Here is a 25,831-nt window from a genome sequence, read left to right as displayed (position 1 = left end):
TCGTGAACAACAATGGTCCGAGTACCGAACCCTGTGGTATACCTGATGTTATGTTAAACCAGGAAGAGCTTCGATTCCCGGATACAACACATTGTTGTCTTTCCCGTAAGTAGGATTCGAACCAACTCACAGCAGTCTCTGACAAATGCAGATTTCTCAATTTATGGGTGAGCAGGTCGAAATTTACAGAGTTGAAAGCTTTGCTAAGGTCAAGAAGTGTTAGTATTGTTACTTTATTAGAGTCGATTGCTTCACGAATGTCTTCTGTCACTTTAAGTAGAGCAGTGCTTGTGTTGTGTCCAGCTCTGAAACCTGACTGATACTTGTCGAATAGTTTGTGTTCGTTCATGTAGTTAGTAATTTGTCTGTGTACGATTCTTTCCAGTGCTTTTGATATGGCTGGCAGGATACTGATTGGTCTATAGTCGTTCGGGTCGGTGGGAACTTTGACTTTTGGAAGAGGAAGAACGAAAGCTTGCTTCCATATTTTAGGGAAAGTTGAAGTGATTAAGGAACTATTGAATATGTGTGCAATTGTAGGTATTACTATGTCTTGTATTTTCTGTATGAGTAATATGCTAATGTTGTCTGGCCCTTGAGCTTTCGTCTTGATGCGTCGGATGGCTTTCATTACGTCAATAGGAGTGACGTCAGTAAAATAGAATTTGTCTCGAGTTGGGGGAGCTGAGTCAGGCAAAACTGTGTCTTGTTTCGTTGTGTTGTTTAAGGTCGGGTCCTTTACAAAGTGTTCGTTCAATCGGTTAAGTGGGATGGGTATGTCTGCTTGTTCACTAGCCCTTCCAAGTCCAATGACCTTCAGATTTTTCCATAACTCGGAAGGGGTTGTGTTGGGCTCTATAAGTTTGTAGGAGTATTTGAGTTTAGCGTTTCTTATTAGTTGAGTCGTTCTGTTTCTTAGGTGTTTATATAAGTTAAAATATTCGTCGTTTTTATTGCGGGTGTATTTCCTATAGGCTAAGTCGCGTTCGGACATCAGGCTACGTATTTCAGTCGTCATCCAAGGGGCTGGGGTCTTTCTGGTACGTTTGGTCTTTAATGGCGCGTGTTTGTCATAAAGTTGAAGTATTAACGTATTGAATAAGTCTACTTTCTCGTCTACAGTTCGTAATGTCCAGATCATGTGCCATGGAAGTTGCGCAGCGTCTTCTTTCAGTGCAATATCATCTATTCTTTTGATATCCCTGTAAGTAATTACTCTAGGAGTCGATTTAGGACACTGCAGATTAAAAGATAGATAAATGATATCATGCCCTGATAGTCCTGGTGCAGGCAACTGTCCATGCGTCAGTATTTTGTCGGCATTGTCGATATCTATGAACCTAGGACCGAAGTCCACACATGTGCTGAGGTGCACTCGTAATGAGTGACTAGTTGGCCGGGATCCGACGGAATAAGCGCCGTCTTAAATCACGAAGTGATTTACGCATATCATATATATTATTATAATGTACCGAAGTACATATGATATTTCCATGCAGATATTCTGCGTTATCATACGATGAAAGAGTAATGGAACGGAGAAAAATTCTCTCCGGCGCCGGGATTTGAACCAGGGTTTTCAGCTCTCAGACGATTCTTCCGACGCCGGGGTGGAATCCGGTGTGGCTTAGTGGATAAAGCGTCAGCACATAGAGCTGAAAACCCGGGTTCAAATCCCGGCGCCGGAGAGAATTTTTCTCCGTTCCATTACTCTTTCATCGAACTACACTAAAGCAATGCAGATTGAGTAATGTGTAACGGACATGGTCGGTCCTGATATGCACGTCAGTAGACAGCAGTGTATGTGTACAAGTTGCAGTGTCCAGTCGATCAGTCCTAGGGAAATGGAGGAGTACACGAGAGCGGAATAAGCTGACCTGATTTTCGGATGAGCCAATGGGAACAGTAGACAAGCTCACAGATTGTATCGGTACAAGTGCCCACGTAGGAGACATCCGGCCCATACCATTTTTCCACGACTGTTCCAAAAGTTAAGGGAAGGAGGGCACGTGTTGCCAAATTACAATTCCATTTCCACACAACTATTTTTGCTTATAACTTTCGACTCAGTCATTTCCGGACAAGGCTTCCTTATCTCAAATTGATACATGTGCCCCTCACCATCATTCCTGAAATTTTGTAACACCACCTCGGAAACATTCTATATATATATTAATTTTAGTAGGTTATTTTACGACGCTTTATCAACATCTTAGGTTATTTAGCGTCTGAATGAGATGAAGGTGATAATACCGGTGAAATGAGTCCGAGGTCTAGCACCGAAAGTTACCCAGCATTTGCTCATATTGGGTTGAGGGAAAATCCTGGAAAAACCTCAACCAGGTAACTTGCCCCGACCGGGAATCTAACCCGGGCCACCTGTTTTCGCGGCCAGACGCGCTAACCGTTACTCCACAGGTGTGGACTACGAGCTATAAAAATAACGGTACGGGTTTTTTTTATACACGCTTTAATATCTGTGATCATCTCGCGTATTTAGAATCTTTGGGTATACCAGTAGACCGTTTTCACTATTGTTGAATTCCTGATTGTATTATGTATTGTAGATGGCTTGTGTTCATGTGACTGATTATATTTATTATATTGGTGATTGAGACGGTGATGAATCATGTAATGTAAATTTCCAATCCGGAATTTGCCTTAATGACAGAGAGAAACCATGAAAAATCCCAGTCAGATTGGTCGGCTATGGTATTTGAACCCGGGACCTCCCGACTACGAGTCTCAAACTCTACTGTCTGAGCCAACTCGCTCTCTACCGGTACGTTATTTCATAAAATTAACAAAAAGAATATTTGTTGGAAGAGGATTGTGGTTCAAATAACAAGCTCACCTGATTAAAAAACCTGCAGATTTCCGACTATGGGGTTTAGTAAACGAAATACTCCTTGCCACCTTTCCTTTATTGTTTGCTTCAAATGACCAAATTTATTACTCAAGAAACCCGAATATTTTGAGAAACTTTTTTTTTTAATTTGGTGAAGGAGTGGAGTGAACTTTTTCCATTGCTGGTGATAAAATATAAAATATAATTTCACGACGTTTCGAAGATTGGTTCTATCTTCGACATTAGGTGAGAAGGAAGCCTATTCGTCGGGGTCGTTACATACAACGACAAGTGGGCTTCCTTCTCACCTGATGACGAAAACAGAACCAATCTTCGAAACATCGTGAAATTATATTTTATATTTTATCACCAACAATGGAAAAAGTTCCCTCCATACCATCACCAAATATCAATCCACCATTACTCTCCCCGTCATTTAGATCCATGTTTTTTTTTAATGTTGCATAGTATGTGGAATTACCTGTGACTGAGGTTCTGACTGATATGTAGGCTACAGTACATCTGTTTATTATCAACCAATACATCTCATTTGACGATATGTGTCAGAGAAAGAACAATTGTTTGTATGCATCTGAAGTCTGATTAGTGTTAACATGCAGCTAATCGGCGATGTATGCAATGGAGGGGGAAAGGAACTGGCTACACTACCCCATTATCTCCTGGTCTAGTTGCCTCATAAGTGGTGCTTTATTTTTATCACTTGTGAAGTTGAGACCTGTCTTCGGACAGTTGACTAAACAAGTATGTGGAAGACAGGATATAAATGATTGAAGACTGAAACTGATTTTATATTTTAATTTCATATTAACTGCCGTTTAATAAATAAGCTCCATCCTCTAACGGCTGATTTTGTATATCTTACTTTAATGAAGTTTCAGAGATTTAGAGAGTGTTCTGGTTTCATTAACAACTCTTTATATTCGCACACTATGGTACCGTCGCTCTTATTTCCGGCAGCCAGTCACGTTGCAGATCGGCTACATTTAAACGTGTGCGTCTTGTCATTCGCTGCTGATGATGTAATTCACTTCCTAAGGCCCGATAAATACTTAATATAATCGCTCGCCATTTTGGCTCTTTCGTCCGCGGTCGCAGAAAACACACGAGGACGTTATTTGCCGCTCAATTATTTGCTCAATTACAGTGTGTTTGATTTATTATCATAGGAGCTACGACATGATAATGTTTAACGGTGCGGCAAATAGATTCGTCGTCTGGTAGTTCGGCAACAAAAGAACAAAAATGGCGAACGATACTACTTACCTAGACTTTATAGAGCCTTCACTTCCTAAGACGTAAGTAAAGAGGAAGAGTCACGCCGGAAATAACAGCGACACGACTATAACTTCTGTTCTGAATAAGAATCGTTCACAACTTCATGATATGCAAATTATTACAGGTGAAAATTTCTCACTTACCTCAGAAAGTGCTCAATCAAATTTATCCACGCGAAGTCGGGATGACGTTTGAAAGAAGAAAGTCTTGAGAAATTTTGTTGAAGTGGCAGATTCATTAATGAATAAATTGATACAGCGGGCGAAGTCATTTCTTACGTTCATGGTGACAAGACGATTTATCGGTCCAGTGCAAAGAGATTGTAGTGTTGCATCATGCGTCATAGGGCAAAGGAAGTCACTTCCAAGGCCATCAAAGGCCACGCACTCGAGTTATGTCATCGTATTAGTAAAATTCTTGTTCATGTTAATATATTAAATTACTACACAATTTCACCCGAGATTTAGAAAAATTCATACACATCCATGGAATTCTTCCATTATCTTTTCTACAATTTTATTTCATTTCTTCACTTCACTTTCTTCAGTCGTCATTCATTTTTATTACTGGTGTCGATCGATAAAAATATTTAATCGATTAACTATTTGAATTTTAATCGATAGATTAATCGAGTTTTGATCGAGTTGAAAAAAATGTTTTAATATACTGTAATACACAATTATTGTTAAAATTAACTTGTGTTCGGTGATAATCATAAGTATTAAATGTTGTATATCTGTATATTTTGTATTGTTATATTACAAAATAAATATTTTAATTACTTACTAACATATTTATTATGAGGCTTATAATTTATTGTGTCAATTTCTCCGGGAATTTTTTAGACAAACATAAATAACAAAAAGTATGAAGACTCGCCTAGTTAATACTGCTTCATCCATGATTTTAAACATGTGAGTGCATTGACATGCTCCGAATTAAGTGCCGCTCTACGTTTAGTAACAATGTTTCCTACATCACTAAACAAGAAAAAACTTTTATTCTGTCAGCACTTCTCTACGGTCGTTCAATTTAAATCCAATCGTTTCACCGAGTTTACCTCTCAAATTTTCATATGGCATAATGGAGTTTACACATTTCACAGACCACACAAAACTGATTTTTTTTCTTTATCAAACTAAACACACAACTGTCATATACAAACTCAGTACAGAAACTGAAAGCACCTGCAAAAGTACAGCGGTCGAAACAGAAGACTGGCTCGTATTGTAATCCGAATTACCAGGTTTTAGAAAAAAGAAGATAGTTACACTCTTACTTGCACACAGTTTAGACATGGCTATTTTATAAGGAATGAGGGGGACGAAACCCAGAAAAGTATGTATTTCATATGCTAGGAAGATGAGCTGACAACAAGGTGGAAGTTTTCTTGGAAAACCATAAAACGTAATAAGGGTTTCGCATTGTGTTTCAACTTTCAATAAAGGTAGACTAGATCCCTGTCCTCCTATCTCCATCTCTTTCAGAATTGTGCTTTTAAGTAAGCAATTTCCGAGAGAGAAATATTGTCGAAATTTTTAGTATGAGTTTGTATTAACAAAATAATAATTAATAGCAACTACAATCGATTATTTTTAATCGACTCGATTATTCGCTTAAATATTTTTGATCGATTAATCTTACAACAGAAATTCATTGATTAATCGATTTGATTAATCGATTAATCCCACAACACTCATTTTTATACTAGATTTTTTCTAGTTTTTCTTCATTCTAACTTCTACAACACATTTACGGAACCACTTTCGTAATTCAGATGGTAGCGTGTTTGTTTGCTGATCTGGAGTTACGCTCGGGAGTGGATTCGATTCACGCTTGAACTGATTACATAGGGCCGATTACCCATTTGTGTTTTCACAAGATTTTCCCCAACCGTAAAGCGAATGTCAGGTAATCTATGGCGAATCCTCGACCTCATCTCGCCAAATAACATCTCGCTATCACCAAGTCCATCGACGCTAAATAATCCAGCAGTTCATACAGCGTCGTTGAATAACCAAGTAAAAACATTTATGTATAGAGCGTCCCAATCTTAAAAGACAGTAGGCTACGCAGGTAATGGAATAGTGTCGTCGTGAGAAGTAAACGCTAAATTGTGCCCAGTCTCTCCGCACCTAGTATTTATTGCAGCAAATCTGAGTAGTAATTATATTATTATAGGTATCCTACAAGAAAAACTCAGCTCAGACTCCTCGCGGCGCGCATGCTATACCCCTCTTACTCCTCTGCAGTAGGCGTGAGAGCATGCTGGGAACGGGAGCATACGTCATCTGCGCGAGACAGTCACGCCCGCTGGTTTCTGCGCACTGAGTTCTCCTTGTCGGATGCCTATAGAAATGTCGGTAATCTGCGTGTTTGATGCTATCTTGAATCACGAATGTAATTTTATAGAGTATGGCTGTGCAAAGTATTCCGTCACACTTCGTATTTCTAATATTTTCTCTTTCCTCTCCGATCTTTCCGGTTTCTTTCTTGCCGGGGTTCTCAGGGGACCTTCACTTTGTTCCTTTCTCATTCTGTATACTGAACTTTCAAAACCCTGGGTAGCTGTATCTTTTTCTTTAATTGCTCTCCTAACGTTCGGTTTCTTTTAAAGTAATTTTGCTTTACTCCTCAGTTCACCGATACCGGTACTGAGATTTTACTCCACTTTCTGTACCCAGTTTTAAATCAAATGTAAATTATAATATGATTCTAGTACAAGCTTCACACAGAACTTCACACGTTTTAACGCAAGTAAAACCACAGCCCATGAATTTGCAACCCACAATAATATGTTGTAAGTGATGTGAACAATTCTGTCAGATGCAAAACGTTATTGTGCTACGTCAAGACATCATTCTTTGGGTCACAATTCAACATTGGGGGAGGGGGGAAAGAGATATAGATTCCTGATTTATTTAAAAATAAGCTTAAATATTTGTCAACATTTTTTTTCGCTTGGTTTGTCTGCATACAATCATAAACAAACAAGTTTATCGGCAGCTAACTTTGTTGTATTACAGTCTCAGAATTTTCAGAAAATCTCCGATATAAAAATTTATAATTGCTTGTGAATAATATTTTATCCAGATTCATTTCATTAATTTATTGCTCTGTCCAAGGGCAAATCCAGCTTCCTCCAGTCTTTCTTATTTTCTGTCGTCCTTTTTGTGTCCTCTTATGATCCATCTTAATGTCGTCTATCATCTGGTATCTCCTTCTGCCCCGAACTCTTCTTTCGCTCACCACTCCTTCCAGTGTTCCTTCAGAAGGCAGTTTCTTCTCAGCCAGTGACTCAACCAATTCCTTTTCCTCTTCCTGATCAGTTTCAGCATCATTCTTTCTTCACCCACTCTTTCCAATACAACTTAATTTCTTATTCTCTCTGTCCACCTCACACGTTCCATTCTTCTCCATATCTACATTTAAAATGCTTCTATTCCCTTCTCTTCACTTCGTTATAATGCCCATGTTTCTGCTACATACAAAGCACTTCACTAGTCTCTTTCTTAGTTCCTTCTCTAGAGGTCCATAGAAGATGCTCCTTTTTCTATTAAAAGCTTCCTTTGCCATTGCTATCCTACTTTTGACTTCCTGGCAGCAGCTCATGTTACTGCTTATAGTACACCCGAAGTATTTGAAGCTGTTTACTTGCTCTACTGCCTCATTTATAATTCGCAAGTTTACCTTCCTTATTTTTCTTCCTATGACCATAGTCTTCGTCTTAAGTATCCAGATTAAAAAGTCTAAATGTTATGGATTTGTAAAAAATTACCTTCGAATTCTTGATATTCGTTTGTCATTTATAGCTTGATAAATATTAAGAAGTAAAATATCTGCTGAAAGTAAAAAATTTATATTTATGTAAATTTTAAATCATTATTAGATTTAATATTCTTGTCATATAAACCCAAAATTCTCTACAAAATTATGTATTTACTGTCCTACATTTAAGATATTTAATACTGTTACATTTGACAACAACGCAACAACAGAAAAAAAAACAGGGAGGCTGATAAAGACATATGGTAGAAGGAAACCGAATTTCATTCACTTGCGCAGTCATCTAATGTTGAGACGTTCTATAGAACTTTTCAGTTCGTGGTTTCATATCGTATTAAAATTAAATTAAATCCATGTCGCGACATCCCACGAAGGACCATAGACTACCAGCCGGCTGTTAACCTCACGCAACGTGCCTCAGAAGAGGTGAACGATCATCCAACCAGAACGGTGGTGTCCTGTAGTTGGCAAACGATCTCCCCAGTCGTTATAGCTGGTTTCCGTAACTTTATTTCGCTACCTATCATCACGATGCCAGCTGGACACGGTTGCGTACACTGTCCGAAACTTCGTGGGAAAATTCCTTCCTCCTGAGGACCCGAATCAGCTCTCATTCAGTATAACGTGAATTATAGGCAAGATACCTTACGCCACGACGTGAAACTTCATATCATATCATGGGCCTATATCATATATTATATCTGTCGTCGATTTGCAAAAGGGAACATGTCCAAAATGACAAAGTGTTGGGAAATCCAAATAAAAAACCATCACAGGCTTAAAAAATTTAAATATTCATACATCCTGAATGTATGTACCCATAGTGATCTAATTAGAAAAAAAAATATGGACATTTTAATTTATTAACTTAGTTATATCTTTTGCGATTTTCCAACACTTTGTTATTTTGGACATGTCCTCATTTGCAAATCGACGACAGATATATAGTGTATACATATAATTTTCTCATGCAGTTCACCTTGATTTTACGACTTATCAAGAAAATTATTATCACTTTACATACTGGTCTGAGACGTTGCAAGAATTTCGTGATGCCGAGCGTCTATCTATGACATCATCCACCATTTCGACGGGCGAACTAGTGACCCTGAAAGTCTTAAATTTAAAATGATAAATATAAATGTTCGAACGCATGACTATGACTACTCGACGCCACAGTTAAGTCTTAATTGTTACATAGAACACGCCTCATCTAATTAACTTTATCCTGTAAATTATATCTCATTTATTGTAACATAAAAAACTGAACTACAAAGTACGACCAATTGAATCCATTACCACACAAATGGGACGTGAAAAATCTGTAAAAATATTATGCCATATTATGGTCTGCTCACAGTGGACAAGTCCATAAACTTGGTCGTAAAACAGAGAGAAATTATAGACTAATAGAGATATTTGATACTTTAAAAAAATGTGGATGTGATCAAAAAGTGCAAATAAAGTGAAACTGGAAAAGATCGAGAAGTATAGGGGAGAAAGAAAGTGTATAAGCAGATGTGTAGAATAAAACATAAGTAGGCTATTTATAGGAAGTGAGAATAGTGACAATGGATTAAGTGCAAGCAGAATAGTGAGAAAGTGAAAGTGAGCGCAAATAGGAATGAGAGAAAATAGTGAGAAAGAGTTAAGAGAAGTGAACAAGTGACAGCATTAAATTAGTACTAACATTTGAACGTTGGAACAGTAAATGAATATAAGAGAATGATAGGAGAAAAGATCAAAGAACAAGTAGGACAAATAATTCAATATGATAATTTATAGAGATAAATTGAAATTGAGATTTTAGTGAATGGTAGTTAGAGGATAAAGGGGTGTGAAAGTAGTATAGAATATTAGATACATTAGGATTAAGGAACAAATAGAGAATAGCAAATGAAATGTAGGAGAAATACTGAAGGGGAGTTTGACCAAATAACAAAAAAGGTACATAGTGTAATTGGGAGTATTTGTGTAGACGTGTACTGCAAATAATGTGTTATTGTAATAATACAGTATGTTAATGGTGGCACCGGATACAGAAATGTGAGGTAGGCCTACACCATTACATGTAAAGAAGTGCTGTGACGAAATATATCATATCATATCAATAGACTAATCCAAAAGAGAACTCACATTAAAATTTGATCAATCAGACGGCGTGCGCACGCGAGAAAGGCACGTCCGGTTTATCTCATGGCCTTCGTCTCCACGAGGCGTACATTCAGCCATCGTCAATCGGATTTGTCTTATGTGTGACATAATTACGATTTGGTCTTAATGATGTAGCACTTCAATGAAGCTCCAGCAAGATAGAGTCTTTTCACATTAAACTTAAATATGTAGGCTATAATAGAAGCGCATGTTTGCTTGAAAGCTCGAAATAGTTGAAGAAGCAAATCTTTATAGGGTGCTATTCATAGACATTTCGCTAGCCCGCGCTACGAGCGTGCTAAACTAGTCCCGGCTATCGATTGGTTAAGGCTGGTTCACAAAACCGGGAACGGAAACGACAACGAGAACGAGAACGGATTAATTATTGTGAATGTTCACATTTAAATACATTTATTTTAACAATTCTTCCATTCTCGTTCTCGTTGTCGTTTCTGTTCCCGGTTTATTGTGAACCAGCCTTTAGGTTGTACAGGACTCAAATCATATCATTTCGCTAACACTGGTTTATGAATACGAAAAATGTTAGTTCGCTGATCATCCACCGGAAGCCCGCGCTAAGAATGTCTATGAATACGTCACATCCACTTAAGTAAAACTTGTTGTGAAAACTGGGAATAATCCACAGAGAAATTTAGAGCAGCTGAATTATTGTATTTCCAAAATCAACTAAACTTATAAATGGTAAGGGACAGGTTAGGCCTGCTGGTGAAAGTTGTGATGATCACGGTAATTAATAGTTATGGTAGTTCTGATGATTATCAGAGCCTGGTTTACAGTTATTATCATTAATTTCTCTAAATAGATTACAAAACCTCTAATGGCAAAATTTCATTACATTAATATTCTCATTATATAAATATATTTTAGATTTAGATTTTTTCCCCCTATAACATAGTTACAGTAAACTTATATTAAATTAATTCTCATCACTTTAATAGCTATCTCAACTTAATTATAATTGATTGAATTAAATTAGCTCTTAAATTAAGTTACTACTTTATCTTATAGGTTTATCTAAATTTAAACAAACATGTGCTAGTCGTTAAAACTTAACTGAAGACTACTGCTGGAGAATCTTGTACAGTAAGTGTAGTGTAAATATTCGTAATTTAAATATGTATTGTATTGATTAAAGTGGTTGAGTGGAAGAGAAGGCCTTATGACCGTAACTCTGCCAGCGAAAATAAAACATTCTATTCTATTCTATTCTACAGTTTCAGGAGCCCAGAGCATAATTTTCTTCATGAGGCCCCTTCTTTTCACATATTTGAAAACTGATCTTATTTTGTTTAAACATAACTAAAGAGCAAACAGAACGAAGCTATAATAATAATAATAATAATAATAATAATAATAATAATAATAATAATAATAATAATAGTAGTAGTAACAACTTGTACTGTAGAATGTAACATTAAAAACAACATGCAATTTCAATTCTTGTATAGCTAAACGTACAACATTTCAATTTCTGAAATATGAGGAATTTTACATGAGATCATGAAAAGACAATATGCTCTAATTTATATGCAGAACAGTACAGTGGTAATATTTCCTCATTTTTTTTACATAATATCGTAGCTCCGTGTGTTTCTAAACAATACAATCTTAATTATTAGTTTCATGTAGTAAAAGATTGGAGTGTCAATTTGTTAATTGAAATAATAGTAGAAATGCAACAAAGAAGATTATGCTTCCAACTTTTAATTTCACTGTAAGTAATGTGAATTATATAAATATGTTGCATTACTGTAATGTACACATTGTAATATGTCAATTTGTGTGGTTAATGTGCTTATATAAGGCAATGTCTAAATAAGTTATTATACATAATTATATTTGGTAAGGTAATCGCCATATATATATATATATATATATATATATATATATATATATATATATATATATATATATCCTGGTTTTATACAGTGCAATGTAAAATTCACCTGTCAAATAAAATTTATTAAAAAAAAAGCTAAAATATTAACCCCACCATCACCACCACTACTATGAACAATAATATTAACAACAAAAGCAGCAATAAAAATAACATGAACTGGCTTAAAATTATTTTTTCCTCAATTTTATTTTGGAAAAAATCATCAATTACACTCTCTAAGTCCAGAGCTTTCTCGCACATTAGAACATTGCACAAATGTAATAAAATATCACACGAATGTTATAAGATAACGCAATAAAGAGAAGAAATGAACAAATACTTAAGACTATTTTGAGATAACAAGCTACACTAAGTTCTTGCAACTTATTACGTCAGTCAAAAACGGGATGTTCAGTGCATATCCATCCATAATTTTTCGCATGAAAGCTGCGTGAAATACTAGCCGTCTTTAGCGTTATCTACTAATTGAACAGAGCAATTTTAAAGGCGACAACTTCTCCGATAAGTTACTGTCAGGGGTCGTGATCCCATCACGCTAATTGTGGGAATATTGATCCCAGTTAGGGTTGCACAATTCTTTATAGTATGGTGCTATTATTACACAGACTCTCTCATTATTCCAGATTTCACAATTTTAATAAATGAATGGTGAAGAACTCTTCCACTCAAGTCCTTTTCCAACAAACAAGAAATTGGATTGCTATTCTACCACATTGAAGCTGAGAAACACACTCTTAAATTTCGGCCTCAATTCCGAAAAATAACGTACCATTATTCACAGTAAGTTTCTATATCAAACATGCAAATCAAGCTTTATGTATGTATGTATGTATGTATGTATGTATGTATGTATGTATGTATGTATGTATGTATGTATGCATTTTTTATTATTTAAGTCATTTATTTAACAGCATGTCCCATTACATTTGTTGTAATATTACATACTTGAATCTTTCTTAAAAACAATATTATTTGGAATGAATACAATTATCTGTATCATACAATATTTTTAAACAAGAAGGCACATTATTCCTTATGGATTACTAAAATTGTATTTTCATCAAACAATATTACTTAAGATTAATTCAATGTGTTACACAATCATATTTGTAGAACACGAAGACACGTAAGTACATTAATTATACTACGTCTAAAACATTATTCCTTGTGGATTATCAAAATTTATCCTTTCATCAAACAATATTACTAAGATTAATACAATATGTTACACAGTCAAAATTTTAAAACACGAAGACACGTAAGTGCATTAATTATACTACGTCTAAAACATTATTCCTTGTGGATTATCAAAATTTATCCTTTCATCAAACAATATTACTAAGATTAATACAATATGTTACACAGTCAAAATTTTAAAACACGAAGGCACGTAAGTGCATTAATTATACTACGTCTAAAACATTATTCCTTGTGGATTATCAAAATTTATCCTTTCATCAAAACAATATTACTAAGATTAATACAATATGTTACACAGTCAAAATTTTAAAACACGAAGGCACGTAAGTGCATTAATTATACTACGTCTAAAACATTATTCCTTGTGGATTATCAAAATTTATCCTTTCATCAAAACAATATTACTAAGATTAATACAATATGTTACACAGTCAAAATTTTAAAACATGAAGACACGTAAGTACATTAATTATACTACGTCTAAAACATTATTCCTTATGGATTATCAAATTTATCCTTTCATGAAAACAATATTACTTAATATTAATGCAATATGTTACACAATCAAATTTTTAAACACCAAGACACGTAAGTGCATTAAGTGTATGTATGTATGTATGTATGTATGTATGTATGTATGTATGTATGTATGTATGTATGTATGTATGTATGTATGTATGTATGTATGTATGTATGTATGTATGTATGTATGTATGTATGTATGTATGTATGTATGTATGTAGGCTATGTAATGCTCAACCAGACTGATTCAACATCATTTGGTTTCTTGCAGACCAGTACAAAGTCCCCATAAAGGATTTAAAATTGGACCGGTGTGTGGTAGAGTTTCCGGGTAGCTCAGTTGGTAGAGCGTTGGTACGTTTAATCAAATGTCTCTGGTTCGATGCCCGGCCCCGGAACAATTTTTCCCTCAAAATTATTCAAATCAACTTTACAGGGGTTTATACTTGAAAGCTTGATTTGCAAAATACACGTCAGTGTTCGTTAACAGAAAACCACAATTTAAGTCACACAGAGTTAGTGTGCACTCAGTGTTGGTTGCTTGACGGTTGTCAGCCCACTTTGAGGTCTGTGGAACAAGAGGGAAAAATTGGAGCGGTATCTCGTAGAGTTCCGGGATAGCTCAGTTGGTAGAGCGTTGGTACGTTTAACCAAAGGTCCCGGGTTCGATGCCCGGCCTCGGAACAATATTTCCCTCGAAATTATTTATATCAAATATATTTATAAAATCAGTTGAATACTGTGTGCAAAATACAGAGTGAACGTGAAATAATCTTCCAGATTTTCAGAGCGAATAGCTCGCTCATTTGTATGCAACAGAAAAGTGTAATACCATATTGGTGGAAAGTCATAGTTTTTTTTTTCAGAAAAAAATGTTTTCTCAAATGTTTAAAACTCTCTTATTCGGTAACTATTTGGTCCGTTGACTTTGTTGGTTATCGTAAGATCATTGGCAAATTTAAAGGTCTAGTCCATACTACATAAAAATTCCCTCTATTACAGACACAAATGTAACTGTCTCAAAAGTAATGTCGATTTTGGAGCAAAATTTTAGTTGCAGTCTGTTGTGACAAGAAATTAATCTAATCTTCAAAGTAAAGGCCATTGGAATGTATGGCACTGACCCACCTTTCAGCGAGGTTTGCTATCCCGCGACGGAACCATTTTCTGGTTTTTGATGCAAAGAATTCGGTGATACTCATTTCAATGGCTTCCAAGTTTTGAAAATTTCTTCCACGCAGGAAGTGAGCCAGGGATCATCCAAACAGATGGTAATCTGAAGGCGCAAGATCAGAGCAATGTGTTGGGTTGGTAACAGTTGATTCCTCCCAATTCCTGGTTTTTCCCATGGTTGTTCGAGCGGTATGTGGTCTGAAATTGCTAAGTACCTCTCTCGCAATACATACTTCAGGAACTCGTTCTAGCTCTTGATAATAAATATCCGCATCGACTACAGTCAGTTTGGAACAAACTCCCAATGAATCACACCTTCAAAATTCCACAAGACACGTAACATTACTTTGGTAATAATAATAATAATAATAATAATAATAATAATAATAATAATAATAATAATAATAATAATAATAATAATAATAATAATCCATGGCGCCACAGCCCTTAAAGGGCCCAGACCGACTAGCCGGCTGCTGGACTCATGTTTCCCTGCCGAAGCAGAGGTGGATGATCATCCAACCAGAATGGAGTTATCGTGTGGTTAGCACCATGATCCCCCCAGCCGTTATAGCTGACTTTCACAACCGTATTTCGATACCTAACTAGCTCCAAGTGCATCACGATGCTGAGTAAGCACCGGTCCCATACATTGGCCGAAATTTCATGAGAAAATTTCTTCCCTCATGAGGACTCTGTTACTTTGGTGCCAAACCGATTTTGTTCAGCGACGACTTTGACAAGCTGTCGGGGATCGAGCCAATGTTTTGAGATGTCAGAGTTGCGGTAATATAGGTCTAATCATTTTTCGTCACATATAGCTATTCTCCTGACACATCTATCATCCATGGGATTAACGATAAGCTGACGACAAAAGTCCGCTTTGTGTTGAGTCAGTTCAGGTGACAATTCGTGAGGTACATATGTACAACTTCTGTATGATTTTCTAAGCGTCTTAATGTGTCGATGTATTGTAACTTTTGAAGCACCAAGTTCTTCTGATAATCTACAAGTACATATTTATTGTGCATTCTCTTCCAATATTCTGCGTATATTCTCTATATCCCGTATCCTAGGTCTTCCATAACGTTCTAAATCTTTAATATTTCTTTCTTCATTACTGAAACGCTGGAACTATCATCGTTGTGGTTCACACTCACTAACGACAGCTTCACCCTCGACTTCACATATTTTTCGAGCCGTGACAGCAGCTTTATAATCTTATTTTCAGTAGTGTTTTTGACAGACCCTAATGTCAAACTTTATCACCTCTATTTTATATTCTTTGTGTTAATAATTTGCGACTGTCACATGCTAACAATAAACAATAATAACCATAGCGATCTATAAATGTATTATCCAAATGAAGGAAATTATTACAATCTTACAAAACAAGAAATTAAAAAAAAAAAAAACTTATGAAACGATCAGAAAATATGAACTTAATAAACCTGTTTAAAACTCTTTGCAAATATCTGTTTAAAGATGTTTTTAAACAAGTGCCCGTAATTTTCTGTAAAGGATTTCAAGTGCAAAGATCTGTTGGCAATTGCTTTTAGAAACATAGTTCCTAATAATACACATTGACATGCACTATGTACATTTTTATCTGAACTATTGTACTTGCAAGGATGCAGTTTTCGCACCTACTCCACAAATAGCAACAATGTTTCAAACAAAGAATTGTAGTAATAATGAGGCCGACATTTTGGATCTTAAAAATAATTTGGTTGCCAGTAGAGATGGAGGAAATAATTTAAATACCGATATATTAATATTGCAATATATTGCAAACCTAATTTCGATAAACGATATATATTGCAGAAAATATATCGGTATATCGATATGATTAACGACATATCGCTATTTCGTTACCAAATTAATATATACTGATACAATTACATTTGCAGGGTACATTTAGTACAATAACCTTAGTTAAATTTGAACAGCCTATTCCTTATCAGCATTGAAATTAACATAACAGTCAAAAGATTAAATGTAAAATTGCAACGATAAACAATAGCCTACATTTTCAGTACCATAATGTAAGTCTTTCCTATTTTCTACCTTCCTCTTTGTTTTATATATATATATATATATATATATATATATATATATATATATATATATATATTCATTCATAGTATTCTGGGCCAAGAGCAGATCTTTCACTGCAAACCCAACATTCTCCAGTCTTTCCGACTTTCTGCATTCCTCTTTGTTTCCGCATATGATTCATGTATCTCAATGTCGTCTATCATCTGATATCGTCTTCTGCCCCGGACTCTCCTCCCCTTCATCATTCCTTCTACTGCATCCTTCAGTAGACAGTTTCTTCTCAGCCAGTGACCCAGCCAATTCCTTTCCCGCTTTCTGATTAGTTTCAGCATCATTCTTTCTTCATCCACTCTTTCCAACACAGCTTCGTTTCTTACTCTGTCCATTTCACACGCTCCATCCTTCTTCATATCCACATTCCATATGCTTCTATTCGCTTCTGTTCACTTCGTAGTAATGTCCAAGTATCTTTCCCATAAAATGCTACCCTCCACACAAAACACTTCACTAGTCTCTTCCTTAGTTCTTTCTCCAGAGGTCCGCAGAAGATGCTCCTTTTTCTATTAAAAGCTTCCTTTGCCATTGCTATTCTCCTTTTGACTTCTTGGCAGGAACTCATGTTACTGCTTATAGTACACCACAAGTATTTGAAGCTGTCCACTTGCTCTACTGCCTTATTTAGAATTCTATCTTCTTTATTTTTCTTTCTATGGCCACGGTTTTCATTTGTTGGCATTTATCTTCATTCCATACTGCTCACAGCTGTCATTTAGCTCCAGTAGTTTATCCCTTAGTATTATCTAACAACGCCATATCAGCAAATCTTACACATTTTAATCTTCTTCCTCCTACTATCACTCCTCCCATGTTCTGAAAACAGTTCTTTAGTAAATCCTCCATGTAGATGTTGAACAGGGTAGTGATAAAGGGCATCCTTTTCATACTCTTCTCCCTATTTCCCTTGCTTTTGACATTAAATTTCTTCTCCTTTGATTCGTTGTTTATTTATAGGTTATTGAAAAGCCTTCTCCCTTTCCAATCCACGTCAATTTTCTTTAGGATTCCCATCAGTTTATTCCAATCCACGATTCAATTATTCTAATTTTATATAGGATTCAACCCAGGACATAAATATAATGATATTTTCTAAACAACAACGTAATCATTTTTAAATGTAAGTAAACAGGTCTTGTATTCATTTTTAAATGTAAGTAAACAGTACTCGTATTCATTTTTAAATGTAAGTATACAGTACTTGGAATTTTACAAGTTTTTAACAAAATTTATTGATTTGATACAATCCTTCTATAGTAAATTCCCATTGCAAGTTATTGTTACACTCCAACATTCCAAATATCAATGGTGGTGGTGGTGGTGGTGGTGGTGGTGATGATGATGATGATGATGATGATGATGATGATAGAATTTTTATGTACTAAAATATATAAAAAGGAAACAATGTCAGTACTAGGTTGTGCATAGAAATCCTAGCTGTAAACAAACCTCAAACAAGTATTATATCCTTGTTTCTCTTTCCATTTCAAAACATAGAAATAAAAATTTTGATGTCAGACGGTTCCTTTTCGGAGTGGCAGTTGCTCTTGCCTTGGGGAACATTAATACTAAAACAGTAGTAGATAAACCTCCCGTCTCAGTCTCACGTTTGCATATGTTGCATTTTGAATATTTTGGTACTGCATATTAAACAGATTGAATTCGAATACAAGACCAGTCAATCAGAGAAAGGCATTGATTGGATTGGATATTTCAAGGTGCACAATTATGTAACTGCCCACTTTCATTAAAGCCATCTCTCAGGGAATTATCAGAGTTAACTAGTGTGGATTTTGTTGTTCATAATAATTCCACAAAAACAAAAACAAATACAAAGAAAAACGATAAATTTATGAGAAAAGCGATATATTATACGATATATTATTGAATCAAAATTTCGATATCGATATATCGAAACGAAAATATCGCTATTTCGTAAAAATCGATATATCGTTCCTATCTCTAATTGCAAGAACTTGGGGGAAAAAAGTCCATATTTACCTTATACACAAAAAGTCTATAAATGTATAGGCCCTATATTTCATGCAGCAACTTAATTTTTAATTCTAAAGTAAATAAATGGGCAGGAAAATGTTACATGTATATAATTTGTACTTTCTTAAAAATGATAACTATATGAGCATGCCAAATACTTTAATTTTCTTTTTCAAATATATGAATATTAACTTTAGAAAGAGACTGTAAAAATAAAACTTATAAAAGTTAGCAAGCACAAAGACAAGACAGTTTCACTCATGTGGCAAAATTCATTTTGTATGAAGTGCATTACCTTTTTTTTAATAACAATTCTTCCATTGCATGCCCACTGCTTTTATTTTCCGGTCCGCACATTTGGCGGAAAAACGTAATGCAATAATTACTCATGGGCAAGTAAAAAACAAAAACAAATATATCCTAATTTCTATAGTAATTTTATTGTCCTTTTACGTCGTATTATACAAATCTGATATTAATAATAACTGCTGACGTTTATATTTTCTACGCTTCCCTACCTTTCTGAAGAGTTAATTATTCGTCTGTTGTCCTAGTAACTGAACGTGTCAAAACAACACGCGTGTCCCCTTCACAGTCTGTACTGCAACTGAAGTTCAACATTATTGCTGAGTGAACTTCGATTTACGGGTTATCGCTTGGAGGGAGACATCGATTTCCAATTTATTATACAATAGAGCTCAGTCACTCTTACGTATCAAATAGCTTACATTACAAAAGACAGATTTCAGTATTTAGGCCTACTAAATCTATAAAGATATAAATTCATTTCTCGACATCGTAATGCGTATTATAACTTTACTATTAAACCGTTATATTTTATTACAGGATAATGATGTTACATGACTCAGCATGGGAAATATCATTTACCAAGGGAAATAATCTTTTTTTTTTTTTTTTTGTAGATACTTCAATGTATTTTTCACAGGAAAATTTTATAAGGAAAAATGTATGTATATAGCCTATGTATTTATTTTAGTAGGTTATTTTACGACGCTTTATTAACATCTTAAGTTATTTAGCGTCTGAATGAGATGAAGATGATAATGCCGGTGAAATGAGTCCGGATTCCAGCACCGATAGTTACCCAGCATTTGCTCATATTGGGTTGAGGGAAAACCCCGGAAAAAACCTCAACCAGGTAACTTGCCCCGACCGGAATCGAACTTGGTTTCGCGGCCAGACGCGCTAACCGATACTCCACAGGTGTGCACATGTATGTATGTGTATATGTATGTATGTATGTAATGCTTACCCCTTCATTTTTACGTGATTCGGGTTTCGCATATTGCGGATAGATGGCAGGACTGTGACTCATTTTTCTAGTTGCACACCACTTTGGCGGGCCACGCTGTACATGATGTGTATCTGTGGAGAGTTTTGTCGTGTACTAGGTTGAGCAGGAAAAATGTTATGGGTTTAAAAATATATCGAAATGTACTAAAAACTGTTTTATTCTTTTTAACAAATCCAGAGGACTTTCACAGACTATTCAAATAGTCAAGTCATAATTACTACGGTAAATTAGGATTATATAAATGTATATACCAGGTGTTTCAGACCACCCGTATCAGCCTTTTTTTCTAAAAAAACTATGTGATACTTGTTGTTCATAAAAAAATTTTAATAACAAAAACCTATGTAAAGAATCGATTGGTGGTAGTACCATTTCCCGTAACAAACCGGAATTAAATACATGTTCTACCAGGTGCGTCCAACAACTAGAGAAGACACGAAACAAAGAATCAGAGAAGCCTGTGGGTCTCTCAGCAGTGCTGAAGTGCAATCACGGATGTTAGGAGGTGATCAGTACATTGTTTAGCACAGGGTGGCGTAAATTTTGAACACTTACTATGAAGAGTGTACGTACATAAACAACATACAGTATTTCTCAGAAGATACTATTTTTGTTGCTTTGTGAATAAACAATAAAAGTTAGAGAAAAAAAGTTTCAGTAAAAATTGTTTCTTTTTAAAAGTAGTTTCCAGTGGTACCTTCAATGACCCATGTTCTCATTTGAAATTTCGAAGTTGACTACAGGTAGCGCTATTTCTGGTTTGTTACGGGAAATGGTACTACCACCAATCGATTCTTTACATAGGTTTCGGTTATCAACTTTTTTTTATGAACAACCAATATCATATAGGTTACGAGAAAAAAGGCTGAAACACACACATACACACAAAAAAATATATATGTGTGTGTGTCAACTCGAAATCTGTTGCTTTCTATTAACACAAATACTTCTCTGAACGAGTAGTGTGATTTGAGTGACTTCAATGTCACATTTCTTCCCTCCTTGAGATATACATAATATGCTTTTCAGTGGAAACATAAGGATAATTTTGAGATAGGCCTAATATCGCTTACGTTCTTGTAATAAGGAACTCAGATGGCTAATACATCTCTTTCCCTTCTGTTCTGACCAGCTCTGTAAATAAATTGTAGGGGTGATTCCATACTTTACAACAACATAGTAAACGGGAAAGAAAAATAAATATTAACCATATTGGTCTCAAACTTTGAATAGTTCCATTAAGTCAGATATTTTATCTTAAGCTACAGGAGCTCCTTGGTACAAATGCAAAGTACATACGTACATTACATTAACTAAAAACGCAGCACATTTCGCTACCGTTATCTCGACAACTTTTGGGTTTTGTATAATTTTAATTTGTTACACTTTGTACACTCGGGAGAAAATTAAACGCAGAATAAATGCCTGTTATTATTCAGTTGTAAAGCTTTTATCATTCAGTCTGCTCTCAAAAAAGCTGAAAGTTAGAATTTATAAAACAATCATATTACCAGTTCTGTATGGCTGTGAAACTTGGACTCTCACTTTGAGAGAACAAAGGTTAAGGGTGTTTGAGAATAAGGTGCTTAGGAAAATATTTGGGGCTAAGAGGGACAAAGTTACAGGAGAATGGAGAAAGTTACATAAAGCAGAATTGCATGCACTTTATTCTTCACTTGACATAATTATGAACATTAAATCCAGACGTTTGAGATGGACAGGACATGTAGCACGTATGGGCGAATCCAGAAGTGCATATAGAGTGTTGGTTGGGAGGCCAGAGGGAAAAAGACCTTTGGGGAGGCGGAGACGTAGATGGGAGAATAATATTAAAATGGATTTGAGGGAGGTGGGATATGATGATAGAGACTGGATTAATCTTGCTCAGGATAGGGGCCGATGGCGGGCTTATGTGAGGGCGGCAATGAATCTTCGGGTTCCTTAAAAGCTATATATATATATATATATATATATATATATATATATATATATATATATATATATATACAGTTCGTTTTACTTTATTAAATTTCATCAGAAACAATAATCACAATTGGTTATCCCAAAAACGTATCAAGTTCATAATAATTTATAAAGCAAGCTCAAATACTATTGAAATACATCTCCGAAGGCTCAGGTACACAGACATTCAGCAATGCTCCAGAGTGGGAATTGCTTTGGCCTTCCTCTGGTAATCAAATGTGGCCGAGATAAAGCAGTGTGGTCAATCGGCTATTAGTTGCTCTATCTCGCAGCTGGAGTCAAAAGGGCAATTGCTTTTTGGTAGAAGTCAATGCACATGTTGAGAGAAGAGTGGAAGTGGGGAGGCCTGATCACGACCACTGTCACATGACACTACCAGCCTCCCTGATCCCTGCAGCTGTATATAACTGTGCCCCGATTAGGATTCGCTTCAGAGGAAGCTTACTATTAGAGACGAAGTGTTGCAATCGCAGCTTTTCTGTTTTAAATCGCTTCCGACTTGTTTTACTTAAAATTCGACGGCACAGTTATGAGCATGTACAACACCAGGATGCGAATGTGCAAGATCAGGATGAACTGGATGACGATGTCGATGATGCAGTGTGTTCTGCTGCGGACAGTCATCGCCGGCACGATGCAGCAGTGTCCGGAGAAAAACTTCATGACTGACTTCAACATGACTAGAGTAAGTAATTCTACGTCATCGTAACAAGATTTTTCACGACATAAGGGACAAATAGGCTACTTTATACAACGGGTCTAGCAATTCAACAAAATGTGTGTAGTTACATTACGCGTCGTATTGTTATGGAATAGGTACCTATATTACTGCATAAATGTAGTGTTGCTATAATTCTGGATACAAAAATACGGACACTTTTGTCTTCCTAAAATTTCGGACTATCTTTTGCATTAAAGAAAGCTGGCTGCTATATTGTACCAATATGTAAAAAATTAACAGCGAAACTGAATAAATCATAGCTTACTTCTACTCCCATAATATTAATATCCTGATAATTACAAACAGATATGCTAGTCTGCTTAACCCCTTCAGACCTGAATTTATATTTTAAAAATTGAAAAAAAAAACTGGTCACATAATCTTTCTGGGGATCCAAAATTCCCAAATCAAGTCTTCAGAGAAAATCAAAATTTGGAGATAATTTTTAACCCTGGGGCCCCAAAATTTTAAATTTTATTTTTAATTCAGATATGTAAATGTTTCAAAAATAATATTCTCCATTTCTATCATATTAGATTTTTCCAAAAGATTTAAAAGTATCGAAGACATTCCAAAAAAAAAAAAAGACAAAACAATGTACACTATAATATACATCAGGCCTTAAGGGCACATAGTATTCATTATGTCAGTCGTTAATTGAAGCGTCGGCTGGAACAACGTTGTAAGTTACAAAATTTTCATTCGGCGTGTTTCCGTGTGTATGTCATGTTACCTTGCTATACTCCTTGGTTTGCAACTGTCCATCAATGCAATACGTGAGATTTGTCCACCCAAACGTTTGCTAACCTGTAACAACGTTGTACGTGTACACATTTTTTCAGCTCCTGTAAATTTTACCAAATGTAACTTATAACGTTGTTCCAGCCGACGCTTCAATTATTCTCATACTTCTGGGAAGAATGTACCTGTTTTAGAAAAGGTGTATTTTCTTTGGTGGTCATACAAATACACGCATGAAAACTCTGAAATGACTTTAATTTGAAGTAATGTTTTTACATTATTTATTTGGACCCCACCTCTTAAAGGTGTATAAATGATCTTCATCAAAGAAAACACTTTTTACAGGTGCAGGAGTCGGCCTGGTTGACGCAGTTGGTATAGCACTGGTCTTCTATGCCCGAGGTTGCGGGTTCGATCCCGGGCCAGGTCGATGGCATTTATGTATGCTTAAATGCGACAGGTTCATGTCAGTAGATTTACTGGCATGTAAAAGAACTACGGCGGGACAAAATTCCGGCACACCTGCGACGCTGATATAACCTCGGCAGTTGCGAGCGTCGTTAAATAAAACATAACATTTACATTTAATAGGTGTAGGAATTTCTGGGAGACAGTACACAAATTCTAAGACTTTCTAAAAAATGTTAAATTTCGTTTGACTTTCTTTTAAGTTGTTGAAAACTTAAATACATAGATTTTTCACCATTCAGTTGCCTGTTCGGAGTTTTTTTTTCTTTTTTTTCCCCCTTCCTGCTTCTCCACTTTTTCTTTGATTTTTTAAAGCACAAGAATCACGAGCACGACCTGATCAGAAAGTTTGTCAATGTTTATGAAAGCATTAGGATTGGAAACGAGCGAATTTATAAATTCATCTGATTTCTCGACACTTCTCCAATGTAATTCATAAATTGAACAGGGACGGCTTTCGAAGAGGAGCTGCGGAGGTGCAGCACCCCCAGACATTTGTGACTTTTGTCTCGTTTTATGTTGTGAAATACATTTATTATACAGTCTCTATTTAGCGGCTCGATTTTTTTTTATTTCGCTCTCATTAACATGCACGCAATCGTTAGTGAAGTCACTTCCTCCCCCGGTGCTGCCAGAGCGAAGCCAGAGGCAAGGACTATGGGTGAAGCCACTTCCTCCCCTGGAGCTGCCAGTCTCGTCTCGAAAGCTTTGCGCGTTAGTTTTACCCCTCCCCCTGCTGCTCCTGGCCATGAATCCAGAGTCACCAGGCGCTGCAAAATTTCCAGCAGCTTGCCAGTAACGCGCAGTTTTAAATACATTTTCTTTAATGTTGTGAGTATAACAAGTGCAACAGTATTTAATTCTGTACAATATTTACAGTCTACTCAGTTCAGAACCTTAACAATTCACGAGAAATGTGAAATTAATTGCCCATCAGTTGAATCTCATAATGGGAAGAGCCGCTAAACAAAATACAAAGAATAGCATATTTTTTGCAAATTTATCCAGTATCCCTGCTTTCTTCTCTCGATCTCCACAAAGTCTGTATTAGATTAATGTGTTTCAAATACAATTCCATCAGCTGGGGCAACAAGATGGAGTTTTAAAATAAGAACAGTAAATGTTGTTCATGAGAAGAAAGGGTCATTGCTAGAATGTTTTCAAACCATAATGGAATCTGAAAAATGTAACAACATCACAATAAATGAGACAAGCGCCCTGATGCGTGCTCTTGAAGATCCTGAATTCAATTTCTGGCTCAGTTTTTTCATTTATTTATGTAACATTTAGATATATTATACAACCAACTACAACATCGCCAGTTAGATATTTCTAAGGTCCAACTCTGCATATAAAAATTAAATTATGGTTTATTTAACGACACTCGCAACTGCAGGGGTTATATCAGTGTCGCCGGTATGCCGAAATTATGTCCTGCAGAATTCTTTTAAATGCCAGTAAATCTACTGACATGAGCCTGTCTCATTTAAACGCACTTAAATGCCATCGACCTGGGCCGGGATCGAACCCGCAACTGACTATGCTACCGAGGCCGACTCTGCATATCAAGCTTTGTTAATGCCATACAGACAATAG

At 35.8% G+C, this 25,831-nt stretch overlaps 2 protein-coding genes and 1 non-coding gene across 4 annotated transcripts in view; 2 read left to right on the top strand and 1 right to left on the bottom strand.

The window, feature by feature from the left end:
• LOC138696716 (uncharacterized) overlaps positions 1 to 19,592 on the bottom strand; it is a 39,416-nt gene extending 19,824 nt beyond the window's left edge. The window contains exon 1 of the mRNA XM_069822040.1: positions 19,526 to 19,592. The gene's annotated coding sequence lies outside the window, so the exon portion shown is untranslated. The remainder of the gene's footprint in view (positions 1 to 19,525) is intronic.
• On the top strand, positions 1,617 to 1,688 carry TRNAY-AUA (transfer RNA tyrosine (anticodon AUA)). The gene has a single exon. It is a non-coding gene; the product is annotated as a tRNA-Tyr (tRNA).
• Positions 19,593 to 22,729: 3,137 nt separating the features above from the next.
• Positions 22,730 to 25,831, top strand: part of LOC138696715 (apolipoprotein D-like) — a 28,910-nt gene continuing 25,808 nt past the window's right edge. For both annotated transcript variants that reach the window (XM_069822037.1, XM_069822036.1), the window contains exon 1: positions 22,730 to 22,990. In XM_069822037.1, coding sequence (XP_069678138.1) covers positions 22,835 to 22,990 — 156 coding nt within the window. In that variant the 5' untranslated portion in view covers positions 22,730 to 22,834. The remainder of the gene's footprint in view (positions 22,991 to 25,831) is intronic.

Source organism: Periplaneta americana, chromosome 3 (genome assembly GCF_040183065.1).
Source record: "Periplaneta americana isolate PAMFEO1 chromosome 3, P.americana_PAMFEO1_priV1, whole genome shotgun sequence".
In the NCBI taxonomy this organism is placed as follows: Eukaryota; Metazoa; Arthropoda; class Insecta; order Blattodea; family Blattidae; genus Periplaneta; species Periplaneta americana.
This window is presented reverse-complemented; position numbering and strand designations above follow the sequence as displayed.